General features: G+C 36.7%; 3 protein-coding genes across 7 annotated transcripts in view; 2 read left to right on the forward strand and 1 right to left on the reverse strand.

Moving 5' to 3' along the window:
• TIAM2 (TIAM Rac1 associated GEF 2) overlaps window positions 1-1,246 on the forward strand; it is a 138,027-nt gene extending 136,781 nt beyond the window's left edge. For all 5 annotated transcript variants that reach the window (XM_080585238.1, XM_080585239.1, XM_080585242.1 and 2 more), the window contains one exon: window positions 1-1,246. In XM_080585238.1, coding sequence (XP_080441364.1) covers window positions 1-641 — 641 coding nt within the window. In that variant the 3' untranslated portion in view covers window positions 642-1,246.
• TFB1M (transcription factor B1, mitochondrial) overlaps window positions 1,179-23,967 on the reverse strand; it is a 27,731-nt gene continuing 4,942 nt past the window's right edge. Inside the window, exons 4-8 of the mRNA XM_080585273.1 lie at window positions 23,038-23,146; window positions 21,043-21,194; window positions 15,813-15,932; window positions 4,780-4,907; window positions 1,179-2,118 (exon numbers count right to left, since the gene is read on the reverse strand). Of these exons, the coding sequence (XP_080441399.1) occupies window positions 1,866-2,118; window positions 4,780-4,907; window positions 15,813-15,932; window positions 21,043-21,194; window positions 23,038-23,146 (762 nt within the window). The 3' untranslated portion in view covers window positions 1,179-1,865. The remainder of the gene's footprint in view (window positions 2,119-4,779; window positions 4,908-15,812; window positions 15,933-21,042; window positions 21,195-23,037; window positions 23,147-23,967) is intronic.
• Window positions 4,914-14,476, forward strand: CLDN20 (claudin 20). The gene is made up of 2 exons (XM_080585274.1): window positions 4,914-9,356; window positions 11,237-14,476. Exon 2 carries the CDS (start codon window positions 11,326-11,328, stop codon window positions 11,983-11,985), a length of 660 nt encoding a protein of 219 aa, XP_080441400.1. The 5' UTR covers window positions 4,914-9,356; window positions 11,237-11,325; the 3' UTR covers window positions 11,986-14,476.

The following is a 23,967-nucleotide window of genomic DNA, read 5'->3' on the forward strand; positions in this document are numbered from 1 at the left end:
CTTCCACAAGGTCTCTGAAGGTACTGAAGAGCTCACCCAGCAGTGAGTGGAACGGTGAGCAGGGGAAAGGCACCTTCCAGGATTCTGATGAGTGCAGCCTGAGCAGCAGCACTCAGAGCAGCAGCTGCCACACCACAGAGAGCATACAGGAGCCCAAAACCTCATCTCCTGAGAAACATGTACAGAGCTGTGCCTCCGACTTTTCTAATGCTCTTGTCAAGGAATCTGATATTCTCAGTGATGATGATGATGACGACTATCAGAGCCTAAAGAAGGGCAGCCCTACTAAAGACATTGAAATACAGTTCCAACAGCTGAAGATTTCAGAGGAACCTAGTACTGACTCTGAACGAGATCAAGCTGCTGAAAAGGAGGAAGGAGATCGTTTCAAGACAGGAGACCATCCAAAGCTGGTGCGTGGCCACTTCTGCCCAGTGAAGCGAAAAGTGAACAGCACAAAGCGTAACAGAGGAACTTTGACAGCAATGCAAGAACGTCACCAATCCCTTGACAGTCACTCTGATGCTGCAAACTTGGATCTGAACTCTATTTTAGAGAGGGAATTTAGCGTCCAGAGTTTAACGTCTGTAGTTAATGAGGATTGTTTTTATGAAGCTGTGGAGAGGCATGGAAAATCCTAGCTTGAAAATGTTCATTTGAAGTCCACATAAAATTCAACAAACTTATTTTGCTTTAAAACCAGTGAATTCATGGAAGCCGCAGCAAAACTACTATCTGATTTTGTGCACTAATACATTTTTTCCACAAGAACAGCTGTAAAGGATTCTTAAGTTATTTTAATTTATTGTGGATCAAAAATAGATTAAGTTGGCCAAGGTCTGTAAATTAGTTCATCCCTTTCAAGCAGTTACTGAGATCATGTAGTATTCTTGGGGAGGGGAAGGAGGGCCTTGTTAGTACTTTAAATTATGTGGAAAAGGTGCTAGCGAGTGGCAGAGGGGCATTGCAGTGGAAAGCAGCATTACAAAATGACTTCTTCAATACCTTGGGCATTTAATTTCTTTGGTTTTCATTTTTGCTTTATTTAAAGCAGAATTAAGTTATTTTAATGTGTTTTAGTGCACAATAGTGCAGAAATTACATTTTTGTATGTCTCAAGATGCTGTTTATACTTATATATATGTGTAAATACAAAAAACAAAGCTTGGCCTGTAATCTTTTATTTGACTGTATTTTTTATTTTCTCTACCAGCCTGTACAGTAAAAGACACAAGTATTGTACTTAGCCATGTTTTCTACTTTTTATCATGCTGCTTTTCTCTGGTTAGAGCTTAAAATCCCAAGTTCTTTGCTTTTGTATACATGAGAAGAGTATTAGCAGACCTTGAGGCAATCTGTGCACTTTATCCTCCTGTAAGCCAGTCACTTGAGTATATTTATACAAGGCTTTTGGTTTTGTTTTTTAAATTACTCTGCACAGTAGGATTTTCCCAGATAAAAAGAGCACAAAACCCTAAACAACATCTTTCTTACATGCTGAAGTACGAAAATTTTGTTACTTTCTTTGTTGCAATAATGCACTCCCATTCATACAAAATGCATTATTCCAACTTAATTACATATCTCCCGACATAATCTCCCGACATACCTTGTTCTGGGTATTTGTTCTGTCCATTCCCCTGAAGTAAGAACCACCTGTAGGCAACTTTGTAACTGGACTGTCCTATAACTTTTGTCTACAGCTGAATGAAATGAATAAATAAAATGGAAAAGCCCTCTCCACCACTTTTTCCAAAGTATTTCTTCCATACCTGAACAGATGTAGGAAGATATAAATCAACACCAGTCAACATCATCAGTGAGTTAAATCCAAATTCAGTTCACTGCAATTACAGCTGTTACAGCTAATTTTCCTCTTCAGTTTGTTCTGTCTGACTGGTATTTTTAGGTAAATGCTGCCGCTTCTTCTGCTTCAGTTCTTCTCTGTAATTGTATGCAAAAAGGCTTGGGTCTTCCTCACACATTTTCCTGTATGTATTGCACAGATTTCTGAAGTGTGACATGGACAGCTGAAAAGGACGCAGAGTTGGATCAACATCTGCTGCCATCATCAACTCTTCTGTTTTTTTCAAACGTTCACTTTCAGGAAACAAGGTCCTACAGGCAGGGCAAAGAGCAGAAAAACAAGTTCAGACAATTCAGACAACTAAGTTTCCCCTAAGAGAGGCAAAGTTCTCTTGGGATTTTACATACTCTTAGTATAGGCCATTGTCTAAGCAAATGGAAATATATACAAGGGCCATTTTTCTGCAAATGCGATTTATAACAACATTGGAAATTACTTACATATATTATACATTGAACACACACTATATGCTCATGATTCACAATATTAAAAAAAAGAGCTTTTGGGTATGGATACTGTCACAGAGCCTTCTTGGAATTAGCCTAATATTTAGAGAGCAACAACAGATTCCAATTTGGTTTGTCCTGATCTATTTTGCACATGACTTTTTTTAGGATGTATCATTCCAATGGGACAAATATTGTTATCACTTGTCATTAATAGTGTAATTCCAATGCCAGAAAAAAAAAAAGCTAAGGAGGAAGAAAGTAATATTTAATTATTGTTCATGTTTTAATATGGAAGATGTGCCTGGAGTCCTAGATTTCATTTTCTGCTCTGTCACTGTTCACAGATGGTCAAATAAGCTCATGTATTCTGTCACCTGACACATTAGCATCTTTCTTTCACAAGTTCCCCAAATCTTAATAATATTAGTTCTAATGATTTTAAATGTCTCGCAAAAATGCATTAACAAAATGCCAACTACTGCAAGTACTAGCTGACTAGCTCTTACTTGCACTCATTCTGTCTACAATAGGCTAGGAAGGCAGAAAATTTGCACATGGTTGATGTGCATGTCTCAATTTTGAAATTACCTGCCTTTGTCTTACATACATAAGACCTAAAAATGCTGTGCAGTGAATACAATAGCACATCCCACGCCCCCAGACTGTGCTTTGCGGGTTGCCTGGACAAGCTAGTCAAAAGGCTTTGTATAAATAAAAGTTGACTCTTGGTGGAGACAGAGCACAAAGCTAAGGAGGTTTAAAATGACAAGAGAAGGATGGAATTTCTAGGAACAACCTGGTTTAAAGTAGTGTGCCACAAGGCCTTGATTAAAAATTTCTCCAATATTTTCAGCATCGTTGTCAGCAAAGTTAAAATGGATCAGGACTTTGATCCTTTCTTAAGTTATTCTCACCTTTAAACTGATAGTTAAAAGGTGTTCCTCAAGCCAAATATATTTAATCACCTTTTATACAAAGACTATGAACCATCTTATAAACACACATGAGCAGTAACTCAAACTATTTTTCTTCATCGACTTAGTACCTTAATCCAACATGCCACATCTCTCTCAGGTGTCAGAGGTTGAACAAAAATGTACACTAATTTTTGTTTTCATACAATACCTTGTAACTAATGCAATAACCCCATTATGCACCAGCAGTTGCTGTTGTTTTTTTTTTTCAGGTCAACTAAAGAATAAGAGGATTGTGGTTCTTTGCTGCATGCTAGGGCTAAAGCACGTTAATCTGTTATGGACTATGTGATGTCCAAAAATTCAGATTTGCCTTCCTTGCCTCAAAAGAATGCGGAGCACTTATTAGCTACTTCAAATTACACAATAGTTGATTATTTTATTTAAAAAAAACCTTGGCACAAATATTCTGCATAACATATACATGCTGACTGCGTGTGCCTTCTGCTTACATTGTCAACTGAAGCCACTGTTTCACGAAGAAAAAACTTTAAATCAAATACAAACCCAGACAGTTTGCATAACTCAGTTTCTCACTACCTCCAAATGGATACTCAAACGTTAGCACAGGTGCAGCAACATTCACAAACACTGATCAAATGTTTGCATCCCAGCCATCAATACCATGCATTGCCTCAGGCAAAAAAAAAAAAAAACAGAACACTACCCCATCTAAAAAACTAGAGGCAAAATTCTCTGTTCACCTTCAAAATAGCAACAAATAAGGCATGTAGTTCCACAAGGTCTTATCCACTCTAATTCTAAACTGCTTCAAAATCTTGTCCAGCAAAATTCAGCTAGCCAAAACTATAGCTGTATGCCTCCAGAACCTCACCACAGCTCTGTCACATATTTCTACAAGACTGAATGCCGGCTTTTCCCATACCAAATCAGACACGTGTCTGTGCTAGAGTTTTAACAGGACCCCTGGAGAACAGACAGAAGTTTTCCTGCATCAGTTACAGAACCTAGTAAATTCTCTCAGCAAGACATGGGGCTTTTTAAAGAGGCAATAAGAACTCCATACAAGGGCAGGCACAGAAACAAGAATTTGACCTTTTGCCACTATCCCTCATTTCCCACAGATCAAATTCTTTCCCCACACACCGCAAGCTTCAATTCAGAATTTTGAGACTTTCATTTTTTGAACTCAACAAACAAATGCTGTTGTTTTTGGGGTTTTGTTTTGTTTGTTTGTCCATTTGTTTTAAAGTATCTGAGACAGACAAACTATTGGAAAGATCACCAATTTATCCCAGTAATTTTAACAGCTTCAATTGCACTAACAGAAATGCAGAGTAATTATTCTACAACTAAAGCAGAGAAACATTCGCCTCTCAATTTTGTATCTAAAAATCATTCTGAAATGGAAAGATTTGATGAACTATGATAACATCTATAAATAAAATGCATGGCTAGAAGTGTTATCAACTGATGTAGTAGCATTTACAAAAACATGGCCCGAGAATTTTTCTTTAAAGTTTCTTACTCGATTCCGCGGAAGCAGTGTTTTCTTCTAAACTGAAAAGCACTTCGAACCACTTTTTCTACTAGCTCAAACGGCTGCTGTATCTTTGGTTGCACCAATGGAGTGAAATGCACTACAGCCACATCCACCTATAAGGAAAAGCAAAATATCAACTATTTGAGTAGATGCAGTCCTTTGAGAGGCATAATTTCTTTAGCGTTAACAAGTTAGGCAGCAGGAAACAGGCAGAACACAGGAAGACATTGTGACAGGTAACAGCTGTGTGATGACTAGTGTCATAGTATTTGACTTGGCTTGACTTTCAAAGCCCTGGAGAATTTTAGTCTTTCTTAGTTATCTACATATTTCTAATTAGCTCACATGCCAGTAGTCCTTGGTACTTTTTTCCCCATGGCACCTCCTCCATCAAGAACAACTTCCACATAATCTGTAAAGTAATTAGCACTTCTTTCTTGAGATCCTTCCACAAGACAATTCTAACGTGATACACAGACAGTATTCGATATACAGACTGAAGGGCAGTTGGAAAAAATGGTATTATAATTAGAAATCAAATCCATTCCCTATATATTTTCTGTTGCTCTAGGGCTTTCGCAAAATGCGAGCCAAGGACCTACCTTTCAATATATTAAGAATTTAAAAACCTAGCCTATTCAAAGGAATGATGGGTTGAAAGAAATTTGCATTCAATTTAAGTGACAACTGAACTCTGTATTTACACTGTGTTCCATCACACTTAATCCAAAAGCGTTTTTGAATGCTTCCACACATCTCTCTCTCAAGTTTGTTTATTCTTTTATAGTTCTAAAATCAGCTTGGTTCACAGACCTCTCTCTTCCCCTGTGTCTGAAAACAGAATGAAACAACATCCTGCCTTCGACACACAGATGTACACTTTATATACACAGATGTACATATAAAAACACACACAATATGTCATGCAATTACAGCAACATTGTATTATGTCGAAACACCCTAAAAAAAACAACACATTCAGAGAATGCTTTTTTTCCCACTTCTCCACTTTTTCTGTAAGCTAGAGAGTCAAGACCAACACAGAAAATTTATTTACAGGACTAAAACACAAAAATAGTAAATAAAAAAAGTTACAAGAGCTTATTTAATTAAAAGTGAGATGACAAATCAAAACCTGACATATGGAATATGCAGAGAAATGCAGATAGATGTTTTTGCAAAGCCGCTTCTGAATCTCTCACGTGCTTCCACGCTTGTCAGGAAGACCACCAGCACACAGTGAAAACTTGGGTTCACACTGAGTGTCTGAAAAGTTGATCTTTTAAAACAGGGTAAATATATGCTTCACATGACCAACTCCTTGCACAGAAATACTAAGGGCTTATTTATATACGTGTATGTTTATCTACTTTTTTATTATGCAATATAAAAATACCTTTCCCCCACAAAACTAGGGACAAGAAAACCACCAGAGACCATTTGGGATCTCCTAGTCCCTCAGTTTTGCAGAACTGCTCCTACATGAGGTATGAAGATGCTTTTGGTTTTGAGAGCAGGACCTGCATCTTTAAAAACAAAATTCTAAGGCAGAGGAACAAAGAACACCGTCTAGAAGCAGTGTAGAATTCAAATGAAAAAAACAGCTCAATTTGCAATCTCAAGGCCAGTGGGCAATAATTTCTGCTTCTGAACCAGAACGCAGCTCTCCTCAGCATTTGTTCCATTGCAGACACGGTTTTCTTTGGACCCCAGGAAAGCTGCCTGGTAGCTATAGCAACAGATACAGGGCAAAGCTTTTTACTTGTAATGGGCCGCTCCTTTACAATGACACAAGCTATTTTTCCCTAACCTTTTTAATATGCATAAAACAGAGAGAAGAATTATGAAAGCCAAAACAGAGTTCATGAGAGCACTTAGAAAGCACAAGTTCATTTTATTAAATTTTGTCCTTTATTAAAGGATAATTTGATTGGTAACACTCTTCTTGCCCACCAAGTACACTAGTAATGTTTACAAAATAATGCTCAATTCTTATAAAATAATGAATATGGAAGTTATCCTACTGGTATATCCTGAACCGTCAATAGCATAACTACTCTCCCTTACTGTATTAGTATATGAGTATATAGTATATATTCAGCATATAGTATTTATATAGTATAATAAAATATAGTATATATAATAAATATAGTATTTATTTAGTATATATTTAGTATATAGTTCATGTTCTAGTAAGGCAGGAGGAACACGTGACAGTACAATTTAATTCAGTCTGCTGCCTTGCTCATGAAATCAGCACTTGAAATTAGAGTAAGCCTAAATGAGACAGTTTTACTACTCGTTAAACATAAAGGTCTCTTGATGGGCAATGCATGTATCTGGCAACAAGCCTGTTAAAAGAAAACTCACAAATCCCCTTCCAAGCTGTCATTTTCTCCTATAAGGAACTGAAACCTAAGCAGAACATACTACACTTCATTAGAACGGACTGTGTGAGTTCCTGAAAGACAGTCCTAAATCAGCACTTTCATCAACCGAGTGGTCAGTACCAGCACTGTACCTGTCTACTACAGACAAATGCTAGGTCTAACACCAGATACATCTATCCCGTAGCGGTCTTCTTCTGACGTGAGGGTTTCATTTTGGTTCCCTTCCAGCAGAAAATAAGTGCAGCACTGCACTAATAGCAATAATCTAATTCCTGTGCAACAACAGCCTTGTAAAACTTAACTCCATTGCCACTAGGCTCGTATCACCTCCAGGGCTTGAAAAAAGTCCCTTGAATGTTTTGTGCTTTTGAGTTACAATTTAGATGATAATCTCTTTCATAACTTTGGTGCTCATCTTCATCTGGTTTCCTTCCCTACATCTTCAGAAGGAGCATGGTAGAAACAAAGGTCAAGACTATTTTCAGACACAAGCTTATTACTGCTGATATTACATTTTAAGAATCATTCCCAAAGTATTTTTTAAGTAGCGAAGGCACTGGTGTTTTTTCTGACGTAAACTAAGAATATGTAAGTATGGTTCAACTCAAAGGTCCACCAGGTCTAATAAGCAGCACTCACACACACAGAGAAAGAGCACCAGAACAAGTCAAACAAACAGCAAAGCTTGTCCAGGATGCCCACTCTCCTGCAATCTGTGCGCAGGGACCTGCTGAGTTAAAAATGATGTCTTCGCATTTACTAAATTTCAAGGGATTTTTCTACCAAGAATTTGGCCTAGTTGCTTTTGAATGCCTGCAAGTATTGTGCATATCCCTGTACTGTGTGGAGACAAGGTTTTACAGTTTATGCATGCAGGAGGCAACGTAGCCCTTTCACTTTGCAGCTGTGCCATCTACTATTTTTAATACACAACTCCTTCTTATCATACTGGAAATATGGAATTTTCCTTCCCAATCGTACTTTGAACTTCCCAGTCCTTTAACATAACCCTCATAAACAACACCACACCAGCATGAAAAGGCACTGGATTATTTTTTCTCATACAGAAGTTAAAGCATCTGATTGCCTTAGTAACCACTTGGAGCAAGGAGCCATCAAGATATGGGTTTACAAAGTACCAAAGTGAACTACACTACAAAACTCTAAAAAAAACCAACCAAACAAAAAAACACAGATTAACGAATTCAGACTATTGCTGCATGTGTGTTTTTCCCCTTGTGTCACTTCATATGTATTTGCCTCACTGGCAAATGAAAATAAAATAATTTTGATCCCTCAAATCTTTTACACCACAAAGATGAACACAGGAAACCAAAAGCCAGAAATAGAACCTATGGTTTTATCGCCGCTGCAAGCAGCAAGACTCAAGCAGCAAGACTTCTCCCAGCTTCTCGATTTCTCACACTGACTTGTTGAGGCCACTTCACCTACAAGTTGTAGGTACCATATAAGCTTTATTAGTAACTTTATTCCTATATTCTTTTACATAGAATGATAACAAAGTAAAGGATGACCTACAGAAGACCAAAGCTATTAAGGACTGATGGGCAAAACTTGTAGCTGAATGGAAATATGCTGCTGTTCCAATTAGAAATTAAAATACATTGCATAGTTCTTTCCTAGGGAGTTTAAACTTATAATAAGATTATATGTGATGAAAAAAAAAAAAAAAAAGGAGAGAGAAAGAAAAAAAATAGAAAACTGTCTAGCTCTCAGACCAACTTAAATGAATCCTACCTACCCCCATCCCCGAATTCGTAAATCTATGGTTTCTGGATTATCAAGATTTTACTCCTCCTTTTAATCACTGTTTACAGTTTTCATCATAGAAGCTGGATATCATGATGTATTTAGCACGAAGGGCCTCCATGTATTTTTCTCTATAATCTCTTTGCTTTCCCTTACTAAGTGTTTGTCAAACAAAACTCATTAAACAAAGTAGTCCTTTATTCTCTGCTAGATGGAACTAAGAGAGGGAACAAACAACAGTACTGCACTTGCTGTAGAGAACAGAAAAAACAACACTCCAAGAAATTTTGTTAATACACGCCAATGCAGTTTTATATGAGAAGGGACAGTTCCACTCAAGAGAAACTGTATTTTTCCAGGACATCTACAGTGAAGAAAACATCTCAGACCTCACATCGAGCAGTAAGTGATACACAAACAGAAATGTACGATAACTGTGTGTTTTATTACACTTACAGTGCTTATAGTTGAATTTATCATGCCCTTAAATCAGTTCACCCCGTTAATTATAATATATGATTACCATTTGCAGTGCTTTGGGTTTATGCTTACATGCTTGAAAATGCTGAAATTTTAAAAAGGATGCAATAAAATGCTAACTCGAGATCCTAATTAGATCTTCCAGAATATGCTTTTGAATGACTTTGAGCTACCTAGACGTGTCAGTTCCTTCTCTAGAAGGAAGATAAGACATCTTTCCCATGGGCCTGATATAGCAAATGATATATATTTGCCAAAGCAACTCTACACAGACTGAACAAACCGAAGGGATCTGGAAATAGGGAAGACCTGGAAATAAGATTTTTAAATAGAGTAACTTAGCATATTCACCTTAACTATAATAATTTGATATATACATATATTTATGCTGGACAGAGTTAGCACATTCTTAAACTATTACCTGAATTAAGTAAAATACATAAATTCTAGTTTATTACTAACCCTGCACTACAAAATTAGAGAATTACTTGATATGTAATACTACTAAAGACATAGTGATCAAAAATTTGCAGTTTATGCACAAAAAGGTGAAATAAGAGTATAATGCCATCGTTATTTTGTGCTCTACTTAATTCAACTTCATCCCTATTATTATAGCTTTTCAAAAAAGTTTTAACAATACTGAACAATAACATTAAAATTGGTCTTATTTAGACAGAATGTCTGAGAAAGCATAAGGACTGCTCTTTCTTTATCAGGCTGATAAAAAACAAAACTGGCCAATTACAGAGCCCCACTCAAAAGGCAGGACAGCTTTTCTAATCCGCATCACTGGTTTCAAAACATTTTTCTTCATCTGCTACCCCAACAGTCCAATTGATGTAACACCAATGGTTCTGTCTTCACAGGTGTGTCCTACTACCCAAATGTTCTACTCTGTCAAATTAAACTTGACCCTTTATGCAAGATTTTTTTTTTAAAACCTTTTTTTTTAAATTTTCACTGTATGGCAAATTTGCAAATTATTTCCGATGGCTTTCTGATTAAAAATGCACTTACACAACTGAGTTGCTCCTTATCAGTATTAAAGCCAGTATTTTATTTTATAAACAACAACACATCATATTCACACTTAGAATGGACTTGCTAAGACTGTTGATCTATGTCAAGGACTGAGAATCACTGCCTGAAATAAAGCAGTGATTCAGAAATGTTACTTACATAAGTTAACCATGAAATATTGCAAGAACTAAGCACCTTCTTATTCTTCTTCAAAAACAAGAGAATTGGGATCAGTTACCAAAGAAAAGAATGACAATATTTAAAGACCTGAAATAAAGGGTTGCTTTGAACTATACTTTAAACAAAAGATAACAATGTTCATTGTTAAAAAACAGTCAACAGGAGCTACAGTTACATCTACCAACACACTTAAGGTGCATTAAGAGTACAATATATTTTTCACCAATGTGTTTTTCTACAGTGGCTTCTAACCTGCAAGTTTCTAATGTACCATTCAAAATGTTTATTTGTCTAGTATGCCTGCAATCTGTATATGATTACTGAGTGCAACTCCAGTAAAGTAAGTTTTGTTTGATGGCTTTTAATCACGTATGAAAGAGCAGCCCCTTCTTACAAGCCATGCTAACACTGTCCATTTGTCGTCATTTACGTTTGAGTGCCTTGCATGCAGCTGCTCTCATCTGCTTCAGGGTCACGTTCAGATACTCATTCAGATAGCTCTGATTTCAAATGCAAGCCTTTTTTGTTTGCTGATTTTTTTTTTCTTTCTGGCTGCACTTCTCCTCCTCCCCCTCCTCCCCTTCCTCCCTATCGCACAGACGGCTCCAGCCCCGGCTACGAAGCTGCCAACCAGTTACACACGTTTACAGGAGAGAAACGGGCAGACAAAAGGGGACAGCAGATAACCATGGCATCAGCCGGTCTGCAGTTCTTTGCTTTTATGCTGGCTTTGTTTGGTGCTTTTGGAGACATCGCAGCCACCTTGCTACCAAACTGGAAGGTGAACGCAGATGTTGGTTCAAATATCATAACAGCTATAACACAGATGCAAGGACTTTGGATGGACTGCACGTGGTACAGCACCGGGATGTTTAGCTGCACCCTGAAGTACTCCGTTCTCTCGCTGCCCGTCTACATCCAGGCTGCACGGACCACCATGGTACTGTCTTGCATCCTGTCAGCTTTTGGCATCTGCATCACTACAGTTGGAATGAAATGCACAAAACTGGGAGGGGACACTGACAGCAAAAGTCACACTTGCTTTGCTGGAGGAGTCTGCTTCGTTCTTGCGGGAATCTTTGGATTAGTACCGACATCGTGGTACACGAGAGAAATCATTTCAAATTTTCTGGACCAGACCATTCCAGAAAGCAGTAAACACGAACCGGGAGGAGCGGTTTATATAGGATTCATTTCAGCAGGGTTTCTGCTTATCGCAGGTGTGATCTTCTGTACTTCCTGTTTCAAAAAGCAGCAAGGAGCATGGATTTACCCTCCAAAGCAGCAGCATTTCCCATCCACACAGCAGGAGAACAATGCAGGTTACAACTTGAAGGACTACGTGTAAATATAGTTGTTTCTATCCATTGAGGCTTTTTTTTTTGTGCAAAGTGTAGTTTGAGTACTTTAAAGAATGTATAACACTTAAATTTTCTTACATCTGGGCTGGAGTTATATTTATGCAAGGTATTTTGGTTTTAGTGAGATCACCAGAAAGAATGAGGTAGGAAACAATGCTTAAGTCTCCTGCAAAAGTACTTTTCGGTTGATTTTTCAAACCATTCTTTTCAACTTTCCAAGTAACATTTGCTGAATAGAAAGGAATTATTTCAACATAAGCAACAGTACAATTAATGTAATAGTGGCTTTTTACAGCCAAGATGCTTAAAAACAATCTATTTATCAAATCAGGCTATCAGTAACATAGAATGCTTAATAGAGTATTTTACTTTTTCTCTTTATCTATGATGTAAGGAAAAAGAAAAAAAAAAACACACAACACAAAACAAAAAACACCTCTCTGTCCAAGAAGCCCAACTGAATGGCCTTTAAGCAACAGGCACATTTGCCTTTCATTATCAGTTCCAAATTGTCTTGGTAACTAGATTTTCTAAAAGGAAAAAACCAACCAACCATGCAAACAAACCAAAAACAAAAAACAAAGCAAGAAAAAGAACAACAACAAAACACACACACAAAGACCTGTACCCCCCCCACCTTAGCTGCATTGTTTATTTGCATATCAGGATGAAGAATCAGCAGTACTATTCAGATGGTGCCAAAAATGTGTCTTCCCTCCTCAAACTGCCACCTGCTGTGGGTTTCCTTTATTATTGTTACAGAAATGCCTATTGGGCATTCTCCAATTGCTACTAATCTATCACTACATAATGAACGTTAGATTTGAGGAGCCCTACAACAGAAATGTAACCAAGACTATGAAAACATCTGTAAACTGTAGCGCACAGGATGCAAACCATTTATCTTTGCACATGAAAAATCTGGAAGCCTTCTGGCTTACATTTGCTCAAATTAACTTTTAGCAGCTCAAACACTACAGCTAGCATCTATTGTCTTGAACATTTCTGGCCTTCTAGAAGAATTTCACAGGTGCTTTTAATAATTCCACTAAGGCCCACACCCAGGTATTCCATTACTGTAAAATGTAATATACAGTGGTGATAAAGAAACTGCTTCTTCGTTTAAATGTATTTTGTTAACCCCCTTATTTTGAATAATAATCATAGATCCTTTAACCTTTTCTTTCAACACACAGATTTTATTTCTTATTGCTCACTGGCAGAGATGTCCTATCGAAATGCTTCCCCAAATGAAAATCAAATTGATGTTAACTTGCTAGCACAGGTAACATGATGCAGGCCACTACATTTAGGAATACGATAATTCCGGACAAGTCTTTCAATAAATCCAACTGATACGTATTCTGTGTACCTATATACAACTTTCACTTCCCATGTTATTAGCCTGAAATTTGTAAGAACAGTATAAATTATACTGTTATCTATTATAACAGTGTAATGTTATATATATAACATTATATACAGAGATAATTTACAGAAAAAGTAAAAACTTCTGTTACAGCATTTTAGAAAGTGAAATGCTTTATACATCTAGTAATGTAAAGTGTTTTTGTTCTACTGCCCATATTCTCTGAATGGAACTTCATCTTGCTTTTATTACTGCTGCTACATGGCCATTTTGAACTTCCTATCTATTCATCAAGGAATTCATTTTGCACTATTCCTAACATTGTCATCAACAGTTTGCTAGTATCGTGGAGAATGAGCTATGAGCAAAAGGCCATTTTTTCTTTGCTTAAGACACAACGCTGTGCAGCACTGTTCCATGAACCAGAAGCCGATTCCGTTTCAACTTTCATAGGTATTGTTAAAAAAATATTCATTCATTGAGCAAATGAGGTAAACAACTCATTCCCACAAACCATGCTTCTCCACCTTTAGGAAGGGGCCTGACATGACACTATGCTGTGATTATTGCTAATACATGGGAATTAAAACAAACATTTATAAAACAAGAATCTAAGATGTTTTTAGAGGAGGACATATGAAAAATATAATAATTGCATACTACAAGTGAAATGAAGTATTCTTAAGATATATAAGCAGCAAGTTTTTAGTTCTAAAAACTTTACACAGAAGTACCTGAACATCTTTGTATGCCTATGAAATAAAAATCAAGCACTGAGCTGCATCATTCACAATACACTGCAAGGGCTTTCCAAGAATGTAAAGGTTCTATCAGCAACAGTAACACCTCAAACTATGTCATTCTACTGCTAAGGGAGACAGGGACAATACAGAAGATCAGTCTACAACAGGCGTTTGAAAGAAACAAAATACAGAGGTCCTGGAACCATCTGAAAAGCTTATACTTTCTGTTTTTGCATTATAATCAATATTTGCTTTAAATCAAAGAAATATATTGAATTAATACATGCTTGCCTTTAGTGGTACTCCCTTTTTTATAGGATTTGCTTATATTGAGATGTTTGTCACCCCTCCGTGAGCTTTCTCTCTCTCTCAGTCAGCTAAGGCCTTTTCAATACAGGAAAATGGGAGTATTGGTTAGAGCTTCCCAGTTCTGAGATAAAGATGGCAGGAGCTTTTTCACTACATCTCTACTATGTTCTCAAATCACTGCCACCTTTGAGAAACAACCACCACAAAATTGGAATTTGGGCCTTATTGAACACTATTTCACATAGGTGGAATCCTGAAAGTATTTTTGAAAAAAAATCAGCTAGGAGACAGCAAAACCAACCAACCAACTAACAAACAAAATGCAAAAACAACAAAAAAAGTCTTATGCATGATCATTTTTCTTTAAAACAGACTGCTGTCACAAATAATAATTTCATGTTTGGCAGTTACTTGCTCAAAAAAAAAAAACCAAAAAACTAAAGGAATTTTTAATCATAATCAAAATATGCACAAAAAAAAAAAAGACTGCAAAATTCACTGTGGTAAGAGAGAGGGAATGGGCTTAAAAAGGTTCTCAAGACAAAAGCCTGAGGAGTAAAAGGACCAAATGAGAGATTGTGATAAAGAGAAAGGATGATTTATTGAAGAGCTGAACCAACCATTTCAAGAAGATCTTTCAGAAGCAGAAAGTAGATTTCCATGTGCTCTTAGGGCAAACAGACCCCACTCAGTGTATCAGGCAAATATTTTTACAAAAACAAAAAACAGATAGATCCACATCCAAAATCTAGTTCAAATTTATCATTCTTGATTCCTGTAATCCTAACGGCTATTAATAAAAAAATGGCAGTAAATATGAGGATAGCAAAGCCACTGTTCTCCTCTCAAGAGCAGATAGGAGAGAAATCAGATGGTTACTTTTTAAAACAGGGAGTAGGATGTAGGTGACTAAGTGGAATAGTGAATAGGAGAGTGTTAAATATACTGAAGATAAGCAGGGTGATATGTAAAGATTATAGATGTGGTAAAATTAGAGATCTTTGACATAAGAAAAGCTTTTGTTTATCAGGGTCTTTCAGAGGACCCACCAAATTTTCCAGGCACAGTTCTCAAACTGTTCATAACTGCAACCTGTAAAATAGCTGGCTTTCCAAATATGCTCCAATCCTAGCAGATTATCCTATCGCTAAATTTGTATCTCCCTCTCCAGAAACACCCATAGAAGTACAGTGATCTTACAGATAAGACTTGAAGGTCAAAGCCAAGTTCTGAGGAACCAAAAACCAAAAAAGTATCTTCCTGAACCATGTACGCTTCACTTACAGGTGTAGCACACCACTCTACTTAGTAGTACAGAGATGCTGAACTGAAGATCAGATATATTACCTGTCTGAAAAATTGACAATAAAAAAACACAAAAAAACAGACTTACCTCTGGTTTTGGAACAAAGGCTTGACCTGGTATTACGAAACGGTTTTCAACAGTGCAGAGATGCTGAGACATGATGGACAGTCTGCTACGCTGCTTGCCTCCTGTATTAGCTGTAAGCCTCTATTGAAGAATCAAAATACACAAATCAGTGAAACTGAATTGACCAAGTAGTCAATTACATTAAAGCTTGATTATCAGCATAATCAAAGACAAAGACATATTAAAAAAGAAAATTAATTCTTGTGAACTCACATCAGAGTTTATGCCCAGTTCATCTAGAATTCTCTTCTCCGATGTAATAGCTTTTCATTAAGATATCATGGTAATTTACAACCTCAGTCCTTCAATCAAATGCACATGAAAAGGAGCTCCTCGAACTTCTGCAGAACTTAATGAACGTTCAAATAATTTTGTATGGGCACAAAAGAATACTATAATGCTGACTGCAGAATTCAAATTGACCACCACTGGCTGATGGTATTCTCACATACTTTCCTTCGACTCTTTCTGAATCAAGTATTTTTCTTTCTTCTCCAAAACTGAAGCTCCATAAACTCAAAATCACATACCAAACAAAATTTATTCACTATAAACTGGCGTATGTTTACTACATATGCAAATAAGTTCAATCTACTTTACTAAGCTTAGATACCTTACAATACGAGCATTTAATACCTAAAATTGAAATTAGCATTTCTCTGGTTTTCTCAAGGGATTTCTTACACAGAGAGTCACAAAGTCACCCAGAGATTGGAGGTCTTCTACACTTTCACATTCTTTCAGTTTTGCTAGCACAAACAATTATTAAACACAAAAAGCCCCAGTAAAACAATTCTCAAATGCTAGAAAACATTACAGAAACTACATAGATACAAAATTTTGAAGTTTCCTGTTGTTATTTATCATTAATAAAAAAAAAAAGTCAATTTGTGTATCTGGTAACATCTGTACATTTATGTAGCTTCACGTGACATCGAGGTGCTCGAGCGAGTCCAGAGAAGGGCAACGAAGCTGGTGAGGGGTCTGGAGAACAAGTCTTACGAGGAGCGGCTGAGGGAGCTGGGCTTGTTCAGCCTGGAGAAGAGGAGGCTCAGGGGCGACATTATCACTCTCTACAGGTACCTTAAAGGAGGCTGTAGCAAGGTGGGGGTTGGTCTATTCTCCCACGTGCCTGGTGACAGGACGAGGGGGAATGGGCTAAAGTAGCACCAGGGGAGGTTTAGGTTGGATATTAGGAAGAACTTCTTTACTGAAAGGGTTGTTAGGCATTGGAATGGGCTGCCCAGGGAAGTGGTTGAGTCACCATCCCTGGAGGTCTTTAAGAGACGTTTAGATGTAGAGCTTAGCGATGTGGTTTAGTGGAAGGCTTGTTAGTGTTAGGTCAGAGGTTGGACTGGGTGATCTTGGAGGTCTCTTCCAACCTAGATGATTCTGTGAAATTCATACTCATGAAATCATGCCACTTTTATTAAAATTGTGTCTGAAAAATAAATTATACACATTGCTGAAGATTTTTTTTTTCTGTTTTTCACCAAGTCTCCTAAAAGGCAGTTCAAGCATAGAACCAATAAAATCCTTTTCAGCGACTTCTCAGAAAAAAAGCTCAATGATTCTGTTTGCCTACATCAGCATTTAAAACTACCTTCATTATTGCTTCAGAGGAAACCTATTACATATATACATATATGTGCCATAGTTGCTATTCTTTTTAAAAAAAACAACACCACATTAAAGTCTAACAGTGCAATCAGATATGCACTTCCTTTACCTCTGCAATGGAAATGAAATGGACAGCACTTGTAATCCTTACAGTGCCAACTCAAACAAGCTACTCTTACTTCCCATGAAAACAGCAAGCCTCAGGCTGTTGGTGCCTACCTCTCAGCTACAGAAGGGATAACTTGGTAATATCCAAGTCTGGGCAGTAACATCTTAAATCACTTGAATCACATCTGCAGGAACATACCTGAGTATGGCACTTCTCAGTGAACCCAAAAATGCTGAGAACATACTTTTATAACTTAAATAAGGTGGTGGCCTTTTTTTCATCTTAAAGCTCAACGTTTTCTTTGGTCCTACCTTTAAAATGTGGATAGCATCTGAAACTGCACTAAGTCAACCATGCTAGAGGGTTAGCTAGCTAAGTAACATTTTTTGTATCTACTATTAAAATTTCATCAAGGCATGAATCAAAACAAGGATTCTGAAACCTAATCTGAAATACAGCCTAGATGGTACTTGACATCTCTTTAAGGGTGCTCACTACCAACTCCTCTCAAGGTACCTCAGGGATGATTTATTTTTTTCCCCAGTTAGCTATCCAATATGACTGTGCTTTTCACAAGCACGTATTAAAACCTCGTTATCAATGAATCTGCAAAATCCATCACAGGAATTAACATACATGAAGAATTAAGATTGGCAAAGCTGGCCACATGAAGGAATTTTAAACACATCCTTGTATACAAGCCTCTTTCTATTTTTTTAAAGAATATATTTATACTCGACTTATAAGAATTATGAAAACATGATAATTTTTCTTGTTTGCTGTTCAAAAACCTGAACCATCTCCCACTTGATTAGTGCCTTTTTTCTAGTGTTCTAAATAGACAGCAGTGTTAGACCCAAATTAAGTATTCTGCTCTTCTAACAAGCCTGTCTTCTAAATGCCTAACAGCTTATCACCCAGCCTGGCAGCCCTCAGACGGCACTGGCAGGGCAGTTCAGATGAATTGCACTCTGTGCTCAGTTTTACTTAACATTAGGGACTAACAAATATCTTCCATTTAAACTGAAATGAGACTCCTGTTAATGGTCAGGAAGTATCCAGCCCAGGTGCCAAATTTGAGGTGAAGTACTGAGTAACCTGTGGCAAAGTAAAAAATCTTTTCCTCAAAATAAGGATCAATTTTACAAAAATAAACTATAGATGCAAAATTATTTGACTGACACTTACAAATGTCATTTTAATGCTGGGGATATCTGACCTTATCCTCCTTAATGGGCCTCAGAATTCAGTATATAACAACATTACTACTGGTTCTCATCAACAATTTAATCAAATCATATCAAACACAGAGTTCAGTAGTAATAGGCCTATACTGACATAATTGATGACAATGTAGCTGTGTTAGAAGAAAACGGGAAAGCAGGAAATTAACACCAGCAAGGAATGAAAAGATATTTTAACCTGTTATAATAGCAGAACCTAGCTTGACTGCAAATTAACATGGCACGTTCCTTTATTTTCTTACTGTTAACTTCAAGTTATTCTGATTTATTACGAAGCACATGGGTCCATTCCATCACAGCAGGCTACCCTTCCACCGAATGCATGGTATATGCACCAAGACTTTCTTTAGTATTTAGTCTCTTAACTCTGAAGGGACCAGTGAGGACACCAAGCTGTTAAGAAATTTTCCTTTCAGGAATGTAAATCCATAGATATATAAAATATTAGTAGAAAATTAAAGACCTAATTTATTATCTGCGTTAAACTATTCTGTATTTGCTGGTACTAAATATGCGTGTAGTTGCCAGATCACAATGGCTAAGCTACTTCAGAAGATCACAAAAAAAAAAAAGGCACAGGTTTTGATTACCATTCCTCCTAATCAGAAGACCAAGTAGCCTCTCCCAAAGGAGTATTAATTATGTCAAACTGATTATGGAAACACAAACCATGAACTATGAAAAATTTTGTCTTCAGTGGAAGCTCTCTGCTTGAATAAGCACAAGAACAAGAATCAGGAGGTCCCAGAATGTAAAGTCAACAACAATTAACACTGATTCATTGCACAACCTTGAACATATCACTCAATTTCCTAGTGTTTTTAACTTCACTTTCTAAACACAAAGAACTTAAGAGTGCATGGTATTTTGCATCTCATTTGAGCTATGCTGAGTGCAGAAGCACTATAATCTACATGTCACCAGTGGTGTATGCAGCTGGTTACAGCTATATAAAGCACAAAGTCCATTTATGCTCTCAGTGCTAGGCCACTTTTTCCACTGCTTTTACAAATCATTGTATTTTAATCATCATCACTTTGCATTTTGTATCAGTCTGCGAGCCATATCTTGCAATGAGGTATAACCTCAGATGACGTGAAGTCCTTCTAGAAAATGGAACCGTGTTTTTTCATGCCAGAAACCACATGAGCTCAGAACTGAATTAAGAACCCCATCTCATTTCATAACAAATGTTCGTCCCCAGTGTTCTCTAGAGCCACCTACTGGAACAACTTCAGTACTCACCTTGAAGCTTGATTTCAGGGCTAGATTAATGACAGCACAGTATGGTTTGCTGTGACCCCAAATGACAGCAGACACTTGCATATATAATTACTATTAATTTACATACAGCAAAACACAGCAAGATTTTCTTTTTATAATTTTAATTGTAACGATAATTAAAACAACACACACACTTAGGTTGCATAGAGAAAACCTGTTATTACTAACTAACTAGATGGAAATTCAGTCTTCAGACTGATGTGCAGTTCCTTTTTTTCATATATATTTTTTAAAACATCAAATTGGATTCAGGTAAGAGGCATGCTACTTTCATAATTATAACACAAAAAGTCTCCAGCCTCTATTTATGGTATGTTTTATGCAATGGCAACAGAAAAAAACTGTTAAGTCTGAAGGCATTATGGACTAAAGTCATCCTAATATTAATTTACTTAGTGTTAATAATTCTGATATCAAGTCTTGTTCAAAAAAAAAATCCACAAAGTCAGTTTCCATGGTCTCAACAAAACGCTCCCTGTGTTTTAAGTGTTTAATCTCAACTGGAAATAATGCTAAAACCTTCCAAACCTGCAATTCCTTATTTCCCTCCCTGTGTACTTCCTGAGATGATTGAAAGGTAAGGAAAAACAGACTGATGAAATGGTGCATGAATGACTGTGATAGTTAAGGACAGAAGAGTGCTGTGGAATCTATTCAGGTTGAAGAAATCAGACTGAAAAAAAAAAAAAACAACAAACAAAACACACATTAAGTACCTTAAGAAAATATAACCCTCTATAAGAAATCATAAAAAAAAAAGTGCTGTGAAAGGATCAGAGAAGATGATTATCTCAATGTTAAAAACTGAACTAATATCTTCTCTTTTTAGAGGCAACTAAGATTGTTTTTGAACTTTTAAACAAAATGTTGCATGTCAACCAAGTTTTGTTACATTTATCATCTTTAAAATATTTGGAAAATGGTAACATCTTACCTCTGCGACTTCCTTCTGAAAAGTCAGTGTCATCTGTGTCCTGCCATAAATAAAGGGCCCATTCTTTTTGGAAACATTTTCAAGCCATTTGATGATTAGAGGAGTTGAAACACTGAAGGGTAGATTCCCAATGATATGAATATTTGGTGGCTCTGTTAACATTTGATGGGAAAAACAAAACCAATAAACAACTTGCAAAATGTTTGGGATAAGACTTTGCCATGAAAGACTACTTCAGAAAGATATGTGCCTATCAATCTAGACTTAAGTATGAAAACAATTTTTATTGTGCCACATCAAAATTATGCCTTTCCATTTATGCTTGTCTTATACTGACAAAACAGCATTACTGTTCATGGTAATTAGCTAGAAAAAAAAAAGTTGTTAGGTCTGGTTTTCATTTACATTAGAATAAATCAGTACCTTTCAGCTGATTTCCAGCTGCTCATTAGATTTCAGCTGAGATACTCCAAAACAGCAGAAATACAGACAACGGTTCAATGATTTTTAACTACAACTATCAGGTACAGAGTAAATAGCCATACTCATCATTCTGTCCAACACATTACTCCAAGACGCATTTTACTGAGTCTTCATTACCCCCAAAACAATCACTTAGCTCAAAACGAAGAGAGCTCTCCTTTTGTACAGAGCCCTATGAAATCAAAAGGTCTTCTAACAAGCACAAGGCTTAGCACAGCTCCTTAGCCATATGAAGTTATAAGTATCATTCAATTATGTAGTGCATCAGTGTATGTGTTATACGACACAAAGCAGGCACTTCATTAGTAAGGATCCTCACCTCTAAGCAGGAGAGCAGTAGAGGCGGACAAAATAATGTGTTGCAGTTTCTTAGATACTACAGCATTTAATGAGATGACAGTATTCAGCTGGTACTGGGGCATACTTTACTTATTATGCACTTTCTAAGCTGTGATATTCTTAGGATATTTGTGATTTTTCTCAAATACCAGAGATGGGATTTCTTTCTGAAATCCACCAGACTTTCAGATGTTCACATGGCAACAATATAATATATATATATATATAATATAAAAGTATATCTTACCTGTAATTAGTCAGCTCCAAAAATGAGAATAACTTATATGTATGTAGAAGAAATGTTAATTTTTAAAAACTACACACCTTCACATATGCATTTGGTCATAGTTTTGTGAACCCTTTGCAAATATGCAAGGCATTTTTTAAGGTGAAGATAACGTGGCATACTCTTTTATGTCTTAAGTTCAAAAGCAGTTTACTGTTCTTCAGGCACTGCAGACAGTGACTCTACGTTAAATTAAGAGATTTGGAAAAGGAGCCTGGGAGGTCATTTCCAATTTATCTAAATACTGTTACACTTGAATTAAGGTTTGTTTCTTGGAGCGATCGAGTCCTCGCAAGCACAGCTCGTTTCTGCAGATTACTCCCCAAACTGTCGTTTGGAAGGTGAAATCAAGCCCTATGAGAATTTCAGATCTAAAAATATGTAAATAAATATATAAATCTTTAATTGGATTCTACATTTGTCAAAGATATATATTTGAAGCTAACGCAATGATAAGAAAATCCTAAAAGCTTCTAGGAAAGCTATAGAAGGATCTTTAGTGGAATGACAACAGTGGTTGCTTCTGTCTTGTTCCAGAAGAGGAAGAAGCTAGGAAGCAAGTATACTATTCAATTTGCTTTTATACTTTCCAAGACTTACTAGCGTACAGTCAGAACACCCTAAGGCAAATAACTGCAAAGCAGTTATTTTAAGCAGCAGTAACGCTGATTAAAGTGAGTATCAAACAAATTCTGTTCAGTCTTAGAACAGGATGACAATTTTCTAACTGCTTCTTTCTAGAAAGTAAGTTAGCTGCTCTCTATCCTTACCTTCAACATGTATTTGAAGAGAACAACACAAGCACTGAGTGAACTCCAGCTATATCTCCAAACTTAAGAGTAAGTTGGAAGCCTTAAACATAAAACAAACCAAGCCCAAATACTAACCGTCCTCCCAGTTCTTTTTTAAGTGCTTTGGAAAAGCCTTCTCCATCTTAAATGTCAGAATATCTCCATGAACAATGCGCACTTTTCCTGGAGCTGCTTCAGACAGCATCTGTTTGTAAGCAAGCAAGTAGGATCTACAGTGAGTATTAACCACACCGATTTCCAGCAACAGCCACAGTAGGAATTAAACCCCTGCTATATATTTATCTCCAATATACAAAAAAAAAGTAACAGCTCAAACTGAGCACACTATTTACAAGTATTTATCTTCAAAAAGTGAACACTAATGAAAGAAGTTCAATGCATGCCTAAAAGCTTATTATTCTCTGCTGCAGAATTCCTAGTAGAGGATTTAAACCTAAAAAGGCTGACAAAATTTTCTTCAACAAGGATGATTAACAAGCCCCAGGCCACTAATAGAACCCCACCTAATTTATGTGATAAAGCAAGCAGCTGAGTTTGAAAAGTTGTTGGACCTATTACCTGTGCAAACAAGGCTCATAATGTTTATTCTGTCTGCCCCAGTAGGGTCTACACAGGGTCTATTATTTTAGCTATATGTGATATAAGGCTGTAGAAACATTCAGCCGTTTTTTCCTTTTCCATAAAAAAGGTTGTCTTAATATTCCTGGGAGTAGTCTGAACTCAAACCATTAGAAACCAAGGAGTTCTCCAAAACAACAAGCTGTATGAATACCTAGCAGTAGAGACAATCTCAACCCTTTGTATCTTGTAAGACATCTCACAATCTACCCTGTTCTCTATCCCATCTCTCCACACCATTTTTGCAGATGACCTGGTACTTAAACGGCGAAATGCCAACTTAGATGGAGTTTGATGACTCTTTCATTTCTGGTGTCAAATTACACAATAAAATTTAGTTACATTTTTTAGTGCCGTATTTTATCTTACAGTATGATACTATGAACA

The sequence above is a fragment of the Anser brachyrhynchus genome, assembly GCF_964034855.1.
Source record: "Anser brachyrhynchus genome assembly, chromosome: 3".
NCBI classification, from domain to species: Eukaryota; Metazoa; Chordata; class Aves; order Anseriformes; family Anatidae; genus Anser; species Anser brachyrhynchus.